At 39.9% G+C, this 16,001-nt stretch overlaps 2 protein-coding genes across 6 annotated transcripts in view; one reads left to right on the top strand and one right to left on the bottom strand.

Annotated features, from left to right (window-relative positions):
• Positions 1-5,400, bottom strand: part of LOC149651155 (uncharacterized) — a 47,144-nt gene extending 41,744 nt beyond the window's left edge. For 2 of the 4 annotated variants that reach the window (XR_016371071.1, XR_016371087.1), the window contains exons 1-2: positions 5,200-5,400; positions 4,665-4,800 (exon numbers count right to left, since the gene is read on the bottom strand). The gene's annotated coding sequence lies outside the window, so the exon portion shown is untranslated. The remainder of the gene's footprint in view (positions 1-4,664; positions 4,801-5,199) is intronic. The other 2 variants (XR_016371075.1, XR_016371086.1) reach the window with 1 other exon arrangement.
• Positions 5,401-12,329: 6,929 nt separating this feature from the next.
• Positions 12,330-15,922, top strand: LOC149651154 (uncharacterized). Of its 2 annotated transcripts, XR_016371065.1 has the most exons (3): positions 12,330-14,897; positions 15,168-15,352; positions 15,418-15,922. XR_016371065.1 is itself a non-coding variant. In XM_089847980.1 (2 exons), the coding sequence occupies exons 1-2, from the start codon at positions 14,660-14,662 to the stop codon at positions 15,233-15,235; spliced, it is 306 nt and encodes a 101-aa protein (XP_089704106.1). In that variant the 5' UTR covers positions 12,330-14,659; the 3' UTR covers positions 15,236-15,922. The 2 variants fall into 2 exon arrangements, 1 of the variants encoding a protein (XP_089704106.1); XM_089847980.1 differs by having other exon boundaries at positions 15,168-15,922.
• Positions 15,923-16,001: the final 79 nt, after the last annotated feature.

The raw sequence follows: 16,001 nt of genomic DNA, 5'->3' as shown, positions 1-16,001 counted from the left end.
GGGGTTCTACCGGTGCAGAAAATTGAGATATGGTATAGTCACGTTAAAATTTTGGACCCCCCTTTTCGCCCCTAAACTTGGGCGCCCAATATTTCCTAAAGTACGGTTCTTCGGGACGGGTACAGAAACCCGAGCAATAAACATATACATACACTTTGGAATTCATTTTCAAAGTAATCTGTTCAGCAGTCCTAAGTTTTGTGAGACCACTTCGCGAAGAACAAGAAAGTCAGTTGAAATTTTACCCGTGCCAAAGGTCTAAGAACAGAAAGCCAGTAGAGTGCTACTAGGAATATTGTCGTGACGTCACACCCTCTTATCTCTTACCTTGGCTCTGGCAACCATATTGGAAGTCATCAGCTTTGGCAATACAATTTAAGACCCCAGAAATGACGTCACGTCACATGGCTTTTCTCTCGCACTGTAGCTCCCTATAATCTATACGTTCATTACAAAAGATATACGGGGAAAAGTTGTCGAGGTAAAAAAGGAGGGTGACAGTAATGGGTCAAAACAGTATCGGTACCGCCCGCGGGGGTTTAAAGTAATATGGCACGGTCGCTAATGGGTTTCTACAATTGTTCGTAGCGGGGACCCCAGAAATTTTTGGGAGATGCTCTTTCAGTGCAATGACAAAAACCTTCTAGAAATACCACTAAATGGGTCCCGAGCTTGGCGCAGTCCTTGTTATATATACGGGATTTACGAGAGGTATTTCTGTGAGCGCTGCCATAACCTGTCGGCGGCCTTTAGATAGTGGCTGACATTCCCTGTCGTCGAACGCGCTCAGTAGCCTTGGCAGAACAACTCTCCGAAAAGGGGGCGGTAACCTCTAAAGTCCCGTTATATTCTTAAAATTTACAACATTGACTTTACTACTTCTTCGAACTGGATATTTGGAAGGTAGATTTTTAACAGAAGTGAAACCTCGTGACTTGAAGAAGTTGGATAGTTTTTCTATATTCTCGGGAGTATAGTGATGATTTTCACCTTTACTAGTACAACCCCCTCAGGGGTTGGGGAGTTTTAAGAATATGTAGACACCAGAAAATTTGCTTACCCTTAGAGTCACATAATAGAGTATTTCTTTGGGATGTCCAAACGTTTCTAGAAACCATATAGCTCTCTGGGAGAGGGAGATTTTTAACAGTAAAACTAGAAGTTTTACCCAAATGTACGGCTTTAACGATATTGGTTCGAAATATTTTAGTATAGTGCTCCATCGTTTCATTAGAAACTGTTTCGTATAAGACTTTGCCATGGAATGTTCATGAAACCAACTAACGCTAGATGGTTCAGAAAAAAACTACTTACACGAATGTGCTAGTTCGGATGTTACTAAAACTCTTTCCCTTTATTTTAAAACTGAGATGGAAAAATATGATTTTGAAAGAAAATACTCCGCTGAATCCAAATCTATATAGCCGATTGATTAAAAAATTTCTTCTATTTTTTAATTTAAAATGTACTTTTTTAAACAATTGCAATGAAGTGCAGAATTAATTTGCTCACTCCTGTAGGCAAAAATCCTCAAGTTTATCTTATGGGTTGCATGTGCCTACAATTCTTTTAAAAATTTTCTCAACATAGTGATATAGCCATAGCCCTCACTCAATGGCTTTTAAGGTTTTCAAAGACTAGTTTATTATACTGAATTCAGATTCTATACCTCTGCTCAAAAGTACACTTCGCCACTGATTCTTTGACAGTTTGGTGTTGCTTTGGCTAACAATTGGCGAGACTAACCCCCATGGTATTCAACAAAACGCATTTGTGGTTTAGAAGATTATTAAATTAGCTATTGCTTGAGCTTCAAAGCTATAGTTTACTTTTGCTGCATGTTTAGTGCTCGGGTTTCTGTACCCGTCCCGAAAAACCGTACTTTAGGAAATATTGGGCGCCCAAGTTTAGGGGCGAAAAGGGGGGGTCCAAAATTTTAACGTGACTTTACCATATCTCAATTTTCTGCACCGGTAGAACCCCTATCCCTCGATTTTCTGTACCAGGAGAACCGTATTTTTTAGACGACTCGCTTCTCTATTGTTACTCGGTCGCGAGTCATTTTCTGCACCAGGAGAACCCTCTAGCAGAAAATCCGGCCTTTAAGATTCGGGACTCTATACCGATGCACTAGACGGAAGACCAACTTCAAAAGGATCGCGCCAACACTGAAAAATGGCTCGCTAAAGAGCCGACAAAGTGCTTCAGTGTACTCTTCAACCGGAGAACGACCCCTACGCTAAATCCACCAACTAGATGGGACAGTTGGGAGACTTCAAACTGATCGTGACTAAATGCTGCAAAACACAAGCTCTGCCTACCCTAATACTAGGTGTATTAGTGAAGGCTGAAATAATGTTTTTCCAGTGTGGACACTTAGATGAGTGATAAGGTCTTTGTTTGTCCCGAAATACATCCAACGGCAGTTTCCCCGTGACTTGCTTGTCACGATACATTTTCAACTCATACGTTAAAACAAAAACGTTTTTATGCATAATTTAAAAAGTACCACCTCATAATGTTTAACCTCTCAAGATTCAGCTAATATACAGGGTATTTCTGCTAAGTTTGTCATGAACTATAAGGTCTTTTCTTTGCGTCGAACCGAGTGGAAAGAGTAAAAAAACATGGGGGTCTACAACATTTAGTCACGGAGATATGGGCTCCCAAACAATGGACTACAATAGGAAAGAGTCACACATGTGGTGTAAGACATATCAGCCTTCAATTATCTACAATCTAAGAACGTTATTTAACCTTCATCTGATAGAAGTGTACTATTAAATGGGTAGAAGTGGTCGTACCCTGGTAAAGTAAAGTTAATTACATGAGTTGCAATGTCCTTTTTTAGGGACCAATGTTTGGGAGCCGATATCTCCGTAACTAAATGTTGTAGACTCCCATGTTCTTTGACACTTTCCAATCTGTTTAATCCAATGAACACAAACTTTTACTTATGGCTGAATATGTAAAGGCTTCTGGTAGTGTTGGGAAAGTTTATCGAAAAATACGGATTGATCAGTGTAAGTAATGTAACTGACAGCGGAGGAAGTACGTTCTTAGTCAAAAATTACACTACGCCAAAATCATTTGAAAAGGTGTTGCGTAACCCTTTCAATTGATTTCATTATCAAGTTGCTCAACTACCTTTCCTACTAATTGTCTAGAGAATGAAAGAGGATGGTGACTGATATAATAGCCGCTAGGCACGGACATGGTTCTCTCTGGTGTAAAGCAAACATAGCCTGATTAAGGCCCAAGCACGAATCATTTTTGAAACGTCGACAAAACAAGTGTCTCACGCGCTAAAACCCAGGGGTGACGACAACCATGGACCAGTTTCCCAAAAGCCTCGCGCTACCCTAAATCCAGCCTCAGTGTAGCTGCAACTTAGCAAAAATCCGACCCTTTACCCAACTACTGAAGTACTTTGCCGAAATAGTCAGTGATAAGAGTGGGACGCAAGATTTTACACCACGATGTTTGCTTTAAATGTCGGACCAATATTGACCACTTTTCAGAATTTTAAAAGGAGTTGTGTTTTCGCAAATGCCACATTTTGTTTGTGTTTCTAAGACGCCAAAGTGGCCGGACGACGTACGTCCCTCTTATTAATCAAAACAAAAACTTTCCCAGAGATATTCCAGCGATATCAATTTTAAAGGCGAAGAATCGGACATAATCAGCATAACGAAAGCCCCAATATAAACAATATTGGGGTAGTGAGCACATATAGAAAGGAGTCAAACTAACTAACGGCAAAGTCCAGTCTCTCTCTTACGCGCATGTACCTCGGCGCATAGCCGAGAAGCCAGACGGCACGAGATTCGTTAAGAAGGAAATTCAAAAGGATAAATCCGAAATGACAGTTGAAGGCTCACCCTGCAGAGATCATCACTCGGCTGTAACACTGGGCGTAAACAAACGTCTGACTTTTTCCCCCCTCTTTTGCGCATGTGCGGAACTCTGATACCGAAACCCTGCTCGTTACCAGTTTTGAAAAGGGGATCACTGATTGGGGATAGGATAACTGCGCCTTTGTCGATATATAGACCACAACACATTTAGTATATCAAGGTCATATGAGATTTCACAGCTCTGTTTGAAGATAACCTGGCGGGCTCGTAAATAAGCACCTGTTTGAATGGTCTCACAAGGTCACTCGAAATTTCAAAGCACTGTGATCACGTAAATATACCCGAGATTAACAGGGAGAACTTAATTCCGCCATTGATACAGGGCGGACTGAAAACGCCGTATCTACCACTAGAATTATATCTATCAGCAATCTCTCGACTCACCAAGGGCCTGGCAACACTGGGGGAACGGCAAAAACCCCCAGAGCGTAAACTATGTTTATGGCAGTATACGTATGCAAACTTCATACCCTTCTATATCTTATCACAGTGTCATCCCCCTACTGGGCGCGTACAGTATCCCCTCTTACAAGAGCGCACCCAGAGGGAGGGATACAGTCTACACCCCTCTCTACCATATAGATATATTAATATATGGCATTGTTCATCGCGTTATCTTCCTATTTTTTCCTCAACATTGTTTAAGGGTTAGCGCGGGGAAAAGAACGGAGATGCGTTGTCAAAAACTTACAATGACCAGGTTGCCAATTTCACTATAACTGAAGAACAAATAATTAAAAAACTTACCCCAGCGTAGCCTGTGATGGCTATCGAAGTCGATTCGTTCGTGACTAATCTGGTCAGTGGTTGAATAGATTAATGGAAACTCCCTGACTTTGAATGTATTAAGCTCAACGGCTATTTAACATGAACTGTCTTTACCCTACAAGAATCGCACGAACTCACCTCTGTGAAAACTCGATATAAAGTAACCGAATCATTAGGAGCATTAACCTATGAGTTTTTTTATCACTATTTCCAAAAAAGTACTTGTTACGGGTAAAAAATTTGGCCTAAAACACTGTAAACTGTAGTATCCTTTATGCATAGTTTTCAGACTAGGAGGATCGATACCATTTACAGCAGGAGGCGAAGATACTTAATACTGAACTGTGTCCGAGAAGTAACCTGGCCACTTGGTGTAAATAGTATCAAACCTCCTAATATTAAAACTGTTATACATAGACTCAGACTTTACAATAAATTAATTGCGTGGAGTTAAACAGTTAAAACTTATATATATTATTATATAACAGTGGAATATTTAAGTTTTAAGGCTTACCGAATTGGCTCCGTTGGAGAATGCAAAACAACCAGTCCACTCGAATACCAAAAGAAAACTGTCTTCTTTGTAGTCAAGTTCAAAAGAAAAATTCCTTCTTCGGGAGGGGCCCTTCGTGGAAAAGTACCACGATGGGAAGGTACTGAATACCGAACCCCCAATTCTTAGAAAAATGTGGCTATGATTCTTCTGCAGGTGTTTTCCATAAGACGTCAGTTACGGCTACTGTATATCTTCTATAGTGTAACCATAAGTTTATACTAAGAGGCAATAAGTAAAAAATAAGGCGTCTTACACGCGCGATTTATGCATGTCTTTTCTATCCCAACATCGTGCTGCAGAGAAACCCAAATCAAATCAAATGCATTTCTACCCGTTTTATTTCGGGCAGGTGCGGCGCTGGTTTTTTATGTTGAGGTAAAAGAGTAAGTTTTTAATCTCCTTATTTTAACAATGACCATTATGATGTCATGGGTGTCACTTAAGTGGTGGTCTTTTCGACTACGTTCCAAGTTAATTTGATACTCGGTAGAACGAACGCCTAACGTTTTGACAAGCTCTTTGCAGCAGTTTAGGGGAGGCCGAAGACTATAGAATGCCAACGCTACGTAGATACGTTTCTTCATAATAAGTAAATTTTAAAGTTTCTTAAATATCCTCAATAAAATCCATTCAGTAATACTCCTATGAGAAATTGGCACTGAAATTTGGTGTTCAATGTGACTGAGTTGGTCCAAGAAGAGACGAAGGCAGTCTCTTTAAATCGCATCATAGTCTTTCATACGTACAGTGGTACAGTACTTCTAGGCTTGCCTACTTGGAACGAATGAATAATGTGCTCGATTCTTGAGAGTCGTCTGTTAGAGAAAACGGAACGAGACACATCTTAGCAGTTAATGGACCCAAATCCGTTCAACGTATTAGAGTCAACACCTACGAAGTTGGACGAACTGAAGGATTTAGTTTAATATCTACCAGATTTCTTCAATCCCTGAGCTTTATATCATTAATTCAACTAGGTTGAACGTCGAGGGGAGAAAGAATGTGACTTATGGGTCTCAGTCAGCTAGCGAAAAGCGTATCGCGTGCGTTATATCGCGACATATTTCGAGACTTTTACGAGCGCCGTCAAGTCATAGTACTTCCTCTCCCGTTCGCGTGATCGAAGTCAGCTACCGAGAACTGCCTTCCAATATTCTAACAAGACCAGAATGTTACTTGTTACGTATGTGCATTTGTACACAAAACCACACAAGCTTTTTATTATTCAAAATCCTCTTTTAAAGCATTCTGGTAAACAAAGAAATATCGCAGACAACAGCGCGTGCTTGCATCTATAGGTAACTTAGAAGTTTGCCTTCTCGTTTTTTAAGAATTCTTCTGTCAAAGGTGTAGATCGATGGGAAATGTTCGCCGCTAAGGGGAGCCAATATGTAATGGTGGCGCCCATGTAAATTCGTCACGTGTAGCTCGTCAGCATAAGTTACCCACTATGATTTAGTTTACTTGCTGTGACATCTATGGCGTGCCTCAGTTTTTAACCACATCGTATGTGTGAACATTTTTAGATGCCACCTGAGGAGTAGACCCACGCTTACGCAAAGTATGCTGCGTGTTATAAACTGCCGACCATGGGTGCAGGACCTATCTGAAAGGGGTATAGACCTTTCGTTCCAGTCAAGTTGGTTCTTACCTTATAAATCAGGCTACTGCTGTTTAACGAGTCCCAAGCAACAATTTCCGGAATCCTGAATCGTGTTCTTGGGTTTTGTTGTTTTCAAGACGAGCACACATCTTCAGTGCTCGCCATTCTTGTCCAGTTTTGGCTTTTAAGATCGCTAAATGAAAAATAAAAACTAAAAAGAACTAATCAATAAGTGTTTGAAAAACCTCGCATCCTTCGGTTTTCGAACCACGATCAACACAGCGGCAAAAGACAAAGAATTAGCATTCGCCTTTATCTGTAAGACATTTTCTTAATATAGTTCAATAAAACCAAGCTTTGTTTCGTAGCTACTGGGGTGAAACTAGCTGTTGCGAGCACATCCAGCCAGCCAGAATATAGACCCATAGACCCACGAGGTGTTCGTGTTTGAACACGCGTCCCCGATAAAATCAGTGATATATGGAAAGACGGACGGGCTAAAGAAGGTAGAGGAATAAAAGCGCTTTTCAAGTTAAAGCTTCCAGCTGCCACGACACGTCTTGTATTCCATCCAAGACGAGATCTAATACCGGCAGAGAGAGTGACTATTTTTTCCCGCGTAGTGATGTCTTCTATCCCAGCAGAGGGAGACGACGGACTTGACAGTGACAAACTAGTCGACAGGCTCGCTAATACTCCGTGCGAGAAACATCCCCTGATTATGCTACCCCGTCTTACACGCATCATACCCTGTCACGGAGCAAAAATCCGACGCTTGTCGCTGATGCTAACGTATTCCGAATAGAAATAGAAGCAGAATCTACCGGAACGACGATATTAAGTATCACACCACCCTATATCGGTGGTGTTCGCTTCATACAAAAAATTATGTAATATTGTTATGTGATTAATAAATTTAAAATTTTTCACTAACTTTTATATTACCGATAATTAAGATCATATAAACATGGAAAAACTGAATATAAAAGAAATAATTTTAGAGCAAGAAAATTAGGGACAATTATAATTATTTTTGAAATGATGGGTAATCATAGTTATTTTCGAAAAATATGGAAAATCATAGTTATTTTCGAAAAAGATGGTAAATCATAGTTTTTTTCGAAAAACATGGAAAATCAAAGTTATTTCCGAAAAAGATGGAAAATTATGGTTTTATTTTCGAAAATCACGGAAAACCATAGCTATTTTCGAAATTCAGGGAAAACTATTTCGTTCGATTCATCATTCATTTCTCAGGTATTTCAAATATTCTATCGCTCGTTCTCTGCTAATAAATCTATAAGAGCAAAAACTCTGACTCATTGTTTTTTAAACGAATAGCCCAAAAAACAACTTTACATAAACTCAAAACTGCTACAGCCTTATGAAATTTTATTTCACTGAGCTTCGCATCAAAAGAAAAGCAAAAAAGCAACCCTTGAAATGAAACTTAGCAAGATGAGTATTTTGAGATTGTCGAGGTTTTCAATCAAAGCAGCGATGTAACGTGGAAAAGCTGTTAACTGGGCCAAGAATATAGAGGTTGTTCTATTTCCGGGACGGGAAGAGCGATGGTTCCTTTCAAACGCGTCAACTAGAATTAACGAGCGAGATGTGTCTCGACAAGGGACTTAGTTCTTCGGATAGAGTACGAATGTTACTATTCCGTCAACGAGCGCCGGCAAATTAAGCGCGAGTCTTCACGCTCCGCGAACGACAAGACAGTCGGGTGACGACGTCCAAATTCTCCTCGAATTAGCTACTGAATGGAAAAAACTGGTAACTATAAGAAGGGACATAAAGGAACCCCGTAAGCATCGACAATGGTGCAAAGTGACAAGGACATAATATATACACGCGGCCAATGTTACTTGACCTCGGAAGGCAAAAGATAGATGGGTCCTCTGGCCTTTGACAGTGATCTTAGATGACAGCGACTTTAAGAAAGATAGTATACGGGTTTCTTTGCAGTCTGTTCCGCTTTATGGATAAAGGTCGAAACGCGTTGTCATTAGATGATTCCTAACTTTCAAATATAACATTCCTTTTCTTGATTTCAAGTGATGGCCCGACCAACTCCTCTATCTTACCCGACAACGAGTTTTCGCAAGCCTTCCATGAGACAACAAGCCGTTATAATGTACTGTGTTATTCTAAAGAGCGCTAATATAGGTGCTTTTCTTAAACAAATGCTCCGTGATTGGGGCTGGTGACTGATATAAATTTGTTTGTGGCTAATGATAAAAAACTTGCCATTTTATAACAAAATCTTCATTCTTAGGAACAAATACATGAGCTGACTGAATACGTATGAGCTCAATCTTCTTGCACTGGGCTGTACTATGCTTGTCCATATGGCGGTGAGGCATGAAAGAACCAGCAATTGTGGTCCAAAGATGGAGATCATAGCACTACAGCCCAGTTCGGTCTTTGAACGTCATTGACCGTATAAATATTAAAGTTTAAACAACATTTTTTTGATACATCTTTTTTAACTTACTCAAATCAGCACAGTTGGTCTAGCTTCGCTTTAAATTTGATTATCAAAACGAAAAAATCGCACCGAATGAAAGAAATTCCCACATCGGGTAAGGGCCTTCCATGAAAACGGACAAGTCTTTCTTTTAGGGTCTCTGGCGGCATGACTTAAACGAAACAGGTGTGAATCTGAAATCTTTTACTGCGGCGAGCAGTTTTTTTCTTGTAGCGTCAAAAAGTTTACGAAGTTATTAATAGCGGTTCTATCCCGTTAGCCTTTTCCGTGTCAAAACGGTTAGAGGCTCTGTCGAGTGTCAACCGCTGCTGAAACCTAAATCTTGCCTTCGAAAAATTAAAAAATTGCCAAAGTTATATCAGGGAGGATTTGAACAGGAGAAGAATTGTGTGAGAATTTTAGACTAAACTCCGACAATGGGAGAAAGGGAAAACCTGCCCTCTCGTGACAATATTAATAAGAGAAAAAGCTTCCGTTGGCTGTAATTGCGCAATCAGTATGATACTTTTCTGAATATAGTACACTTTGTGTTGGAGAGAGGGCGCAAAATAGTAACTCAATATACAAACAGCAACTCACGCGACAAGATGGAACCAATTGGCCTTATTCCTATTCAGCGCCACTGGCGAAGGGTCTGGAAACTACTCTCATAGAGACTGAGAGAGCGTGCACTCAGTGTAGAATACTAGTTCAACCCACAATACAGCTCCGTTTCTACTGCTCCCTGGATTTTAGAACAAAGAAGGAAGACGAAGGAGTAAAAACAAATGCAAAATTATTTAACATGAACTTCATGAAGTATATTTGGGTAACATCAAAAACGGATTTATGGGATAAGAACGTCGGAGTTAGTGAATCCACTCCCCATCCTCGCATACTTTATTGAGAAACTTCGTCTGCTTATATTTTGACTCCACCCACAAATTCTGTATATAGCTACTTCTAGAGATCGAATTTGTGGGTGGAGTCAAAATATAAGCAGACGAAGTTTCTCAATAAAGTATGCGAGGATGGTACTAGAGGCTAAAGCTATGATCCGACGTTCTTATCCCTTAAATCCGTTTTTGGTAACATGTACCTTCTTCTTCCATACACGGGTATACTAGCATTTAGCATTTTAGCAGGTTTGCACTACGAAATAAATAATATTATTCAAAACGACTCGAATGCTTCAAAAGGGAACTATTTTCGTCGTACAAATTAGCCGGTGTCGAGTGACACCCATATTTTGGCCTGTCCAAAATGCTTTTTAAAAACTGTACAATTTATTCGCTTAGGGTCATGATGAACTGCATTATGGAATAAACCGTGGTATTTTAAATGCTGTTTGAAAATGCTTCGTGTGCTTTATAGAAAAACAATTCGGTTTCACTCCCGACCATTGAACCGTCTGGTTTCTCTTAAACCAACGTTTATTCCGAAAAAATCTAAGCATCGGTGTCCTTCAGGTTTTTCTGTTGCTCAGCAGTCAGCATCCCTCGATTGAACTGGATTTACAAGAAGAGGTTGAACGTGGGATGACACAAAATAAATGACAGTCAATGTTGGAGATGGAGGAGGGTTTCCGTTTCTTACGCGTCAAGCACTCAACCAGAAGGCACGAAACTAAATCGCACTGACTCACTGAATTTACGAAGGTTGCCTTCAATTAGTTCCAAGCACGAATTAAGGAAAAAAGTGCTTCCTCAACAAGTTGGCAGTTTGTAAATACACGGATTGAGTGCTGTAAGTGCATTGCCTGCGCCATGCTTCTCCCAAGTTATAGTTTGGGGAGTTCAGGGCAACAATAAAACATATTTCCATGGAATTAGAGCTATTGACTCTTCCACTAGTATATCGCTTCTACGAAAAGTTTGACAAATAACAAGATGGTTGGTGGAAATATTGTTATCCACGGAAATAGCCTCCATTAACATATTACTTTGAATGTCATACTTACAGTTGTTATATTTCTTAAGCTTCGACGAATCTTAGGATATTTTGAGAAGAAAATTCAATTTTAAAAGGCGGCACTTTGAAATTCACAGCCTTCAGTATTCTATGGCATTTGTGAATTCCCGTATATGTTGTGTATAAAGTCTGTGTGTTTTGACTCACGTAAATAAAGAATGCGTTAAATTTACGAGAGTAGAAGCGTATTTTATTAGCCGCGTGTGTCGGGTCCTTCTTTTGAGTTAGCGACAGCGGTTTATGGGCCCTTAAAACATTGTTGCACTCTCGACCGGAAAATGCTGCTTTTAATTTTTCCCATTTCGACGCGTCGTAAACAATCCCAAAAGCTTCTCTCCTCCTCAAATTCCACGCTTCTACCATACACAAAAGGACAAGTGTCGTCAAAAAATCAAGTACTCCAATGTGAAAAATTCATCTGTGCAATAAGTTTTCATTTACACCACCAGATAATAATACAACTCAAAGGAACCAGCGCCTTCTAATCGCCATAGACTTTAGTTCCGAACGTTGTGACCAGAGGTCGCGTAGATCCCCATCAACCTCGCTGACAAAGAGGGAAATTTTCCAAAAACTAGATAACAACCCCAAATATATTTGGGGAAGTTAACACGTTTTTTTCTTCAAAACATGGTGTGCTAAAGAAGTTCGTTTTAACATCGAATTAATTTTATTAGTTGCACTTGATCACTCGAGAAAGACCTGAAGATGTGATTGGTTACCCAGACATTGAGTATATACAAAGAGGTCAAGAAAATGTGCAAAACGGATGTTTTCCAAAATCCTACTTCCCTGAAACGTTATTGGGCGATTCTGCCTTTAACAACATAGAAGGTTCGTTGTAATTCCGAGAGAGTGAATGGAAAATAATTGATAGGGTCTGCTATAAATTGCAAAATGGAGCCAAATATAGCGCCAAATCCTCTGGCAGTAAAATATATTATTTTAATCCTTGGTTATAGATGGAGGCGTATAATCGTTAACCGTTGTTTCTCGCGAACATCGCTATAAACGTTCATCCCAAACGATCTCCAAGCGGGGCCAGGAACCTCTTTTATGGCCAAGCCTATCTACCTTTTATAGCCTGCCAGATAAACTCATGGTTCCTACAATGTCTGGGAACCTATTCTCTAACCTTTTCTGATTTCTGTGAAACTTGTTTATGGTAACGTGGATTCGGAACTATATCAGAAACATGTAAGTTCATAAGATCTGTTCCATAAATTTGTCACTGGTTATTGGGAGCGTGTCATGAAGTGACGTAGGTAAAACGTCATAAATTCTCGTAAAGCGTCACCTGGTGTCTAAATATCAGTCCCCGCCTACATAGCGTATATTTGTAAAGCAGACGACATTTTTCAACCAATGATTATATTACTTGTATAGAAGTAAAATAGCTAATGAGTAATCAGAATTTCTGGGAACTGGGAATGCGTTCCTTAAATTACGAACGCGTTTGCTCCAATTTGCCATCTGCAGACACACACAGACAGACATGTCCAGTGTAACACCTCTGTGACCCTTGTTCATGCCTTCTTATTGTGAATTTATCGTTAATCTTCCAGCTTCTGTAGGAACCCTGTTAGTTCCTAGAAGGGTGGAGAGGGGTCATCACGTGACAGTGGGCTATAAAAAAAGAGGGGTTTGAAGGGCAGGGGGCGCTGTCGGGTGGCACGCTCTGACGAATGGTCCTCTGTTCAGTCTCAACCGAGAAATGGTCCGGAGTTTGGCCATAAAAATAAAACGAGCCGGCTAGGACGAGTTACGATCGCGCACTTTGCCCGCCCTCTCTCCCAGCTCTGCACGAACGGTGCTTTGCGAGGGGGCTGACATTTAATGGCATATAATAGCCGTTAATTCTTCTTGTCCCGAGAAAAAAGACCGACCGACTCGCTCTCTTTTGACGCCATCATAAATCTTCGACGAAATTAGACATGGGTGGCATGCACCGAGGGAGACCCAACGCTCCCTATCCTCTATAAACCAGAGACTAAGTCTATCCCATGATTAATTGTTACCAGGTACGAAACTACGGCGGAATGATACTATATTATAAACACTGTAAAGAAAGTATTTTTTTCTTACAATGTAAGGTGGTGTGAACGATACCGTAAGACCATAACGTAAAGTACCCCTAAATGAGAAACTATACAGTGACTATCTTAACCTTAGGGTTGTAAACCAGCTGCGGAATGATACTGTATTTTAAACCCTGTAAAGAAAGTACTTTTTCTTCAAAAGCGTCGTGCGCACTTGATTCACACTATCGAGAGTCGAATTTATGGGATCAGCGCTGATTTTGGCACTCATTTTCATTTACCATAAATACAACGTCATGGAAATTGGTAAAAGTAGCTTGAAGACAATTACAATTGTCTCTCTCAATATTACAAGGTTAAGAGGGTTTCTGAGTAGACTGTTTTCATAGACGTTCGTGATCACTGTTTGCACAGCTTTCTCATCAAAAAATATCTCTATTTGGATTCCACGATTCCTTGTCAGTCCTAAGACTATAGTCATCGCTATCTCGGAAATACCACGTTTTGATTGAATAACGGCTTCAAAGGTGGTTATTTTCGATCATTCTAAGACCGATATCAACTAAAGACATTACGAGTTCAAAGGTTTTCTCTCTGGACTACTGTTAGCATGATGACATGGTTGATGCCAGTCTTGGAAATAAGTATTTTGTGCAAGGGAGCCTTGGCGTGTTTGTTAACAAACGTTTCCTTAGTACCAATAGCTCTATCCTTAATCATTTTGCTTCTAATCCCATTAAATAATTCTTTTCATCAATCTAGCTGTAAACAGCATACTGTGAAATTTCAAGTCATCGTGACATACTAGACCTTAGGATTCAAAGCCCTTTGGTCCCAACAATTTTCATAAAAATTCGAAATTCCAAAGCTATTCTTACGGATAGTTACACCACTTTGTAAATTTAAAAGCATGGATATTTTGACCTGCGAACCTGTGTTTCTTCAAACATAACAAGTCTACTCTTCAAATAATGGAATGCTTTATGTAATTACGCTTCGGGACTGATTTGGGCGTTTGATATAAGTTATAGGAACTGTATTATTTTTGGTCAAACCAATTTTTATTAATTATATCGAGCGATGTTTTAAATGTAACGTTAGCAAACTAAAAAATTCGATTGACATCGCCACCTCAACCATCTGTTACCAATATCTCCTGGGGGAACTTAATTCGAAACGAACCAAGTCTTTCTAGGTTTGGAAATTAGGAACAGGCATGGGTTTCGTATTTACTTTGCGCTCGTGCAAGGACTGGCTAGGAAAGAATTACAGTCGAAAGGATAGATTCTTATTGGAGGACTCGGTGACCCGTTTCCCGCTTTATCCGGGAGGATGGATTCTTTATTAGGAAATAGGAATGGACTCGTGTTGACCCTCGCCCAAATGGGAATACTCGATGCTCCCAATCCTCGGTTGCTTGCTAGCTCGCGCATCAGCTTGTCAGTTAAGGCTCAGGGAGCGAGTCTTTCCAGGGACGGAGCCTGCGAAAAAGGAAACAGACGTCACACGTCAAGGACGGACCCCAAGTCACCCATTCTTACACGCCCACAAACTACCTCAGGCCTAAAGGGTATTGATAGAGCTGAAGACATACTACATCATTTTCATTATACATCTAATTTCTCATTCCGGAGTTACTTACTCAACTGAATCAATACAAACTTAATGAAACAACGAAAGTTGATTGAGTGACTTTTAAGCTTCTATCTACCAGCCTATTTTCTTTGGTAGAATTAAAATAATTTCATTTTTATATTTAATACAACATGGACCATTGGCTTATCCTTCCATTTTCCATTGTTATCTTAAGGTTTTAGTTTTTTTATCACCTAATATCTAGGAACATATCAGTTGTTTCAAGATGAGCACAAATTTACAGTACTCGATATACCACGAAGAAAACCATGACAAATAGCGACAATTACATATTGGATGAATAAATACCTTCATTCGGAATGTTCACTGGCTCGTAATCGTTCATACATTTAGATTGACACTGAGTCACACTTTGAACCTTCCTTCCTGGTAGGGTATTCCATAAAATATTCAAATATCGTAAATCTAATTGTTGGCATTCCGTATTTGCAAAGCGAGAGAGGCCGCATGAGAATGGCTGCAATCAGCTGCCTCCAATACCGTATTACACCGCCACTTTCTGAAGTCTTTCTGTTACACAAAAGTCTCGACTGCATTTCATTACGGAATGAATTTATACAACGAAGGCTTGAATGTTGAACTGTCGCATCACTACAAAACATGTTCTTCAAATCAAAGGCAAAAAACTTCTGCTATTGTCGCGATATAGCCTTGAACAGTGTAAGTTTAAGCTTCTTTCTCTATTCGAACAGTCAGTACCTGATGCCACAAAAGCCATGGGTGAACGTTTTTAGGCTTATAACTACACATTTAGAAGACATCCCGGACTCTTGGTTATGTTAAAATCTCCTCTGTCGCAGTCTACGAGCGTCGTCCTAATACCCCCAATGTATTACATTGCCTTATCTAGGTTTATCTTTTACATGTTTGTTTGTCTATTATTGACCTATTATTGCTTAGTCTATTTTAGGTCTATTTATACCCCAACAAACGCGATAATTATACCAATTATGTCTTCCCAATATGAGCTCGGAGTCTGGTAACTGATCTTTTCTCAACCAGTTCTTCATCAAACTTC

This window comes from Phalangium opilio, unplaced genomic scaffold (genome assembly GCF_054372755.1).
Source record: "Phalangium opilio isolate 3A_F unplaced genomic scaffold, DU_Popi_V2 ptg000082l_1, whole genome shotgun sequence".
NCBI classification, from domain to species: domain Eukaryota; kingdom Metazoa; phylum Arthropoda; class Arachnida; order Opiliones; family Phalangiidae; genus Phalangium; species Phalangium opilio.
Note: the sequence above shows the minus strand (reverse complement) of the source record. Positions and strands in the feature narration are given on the sequence as shown.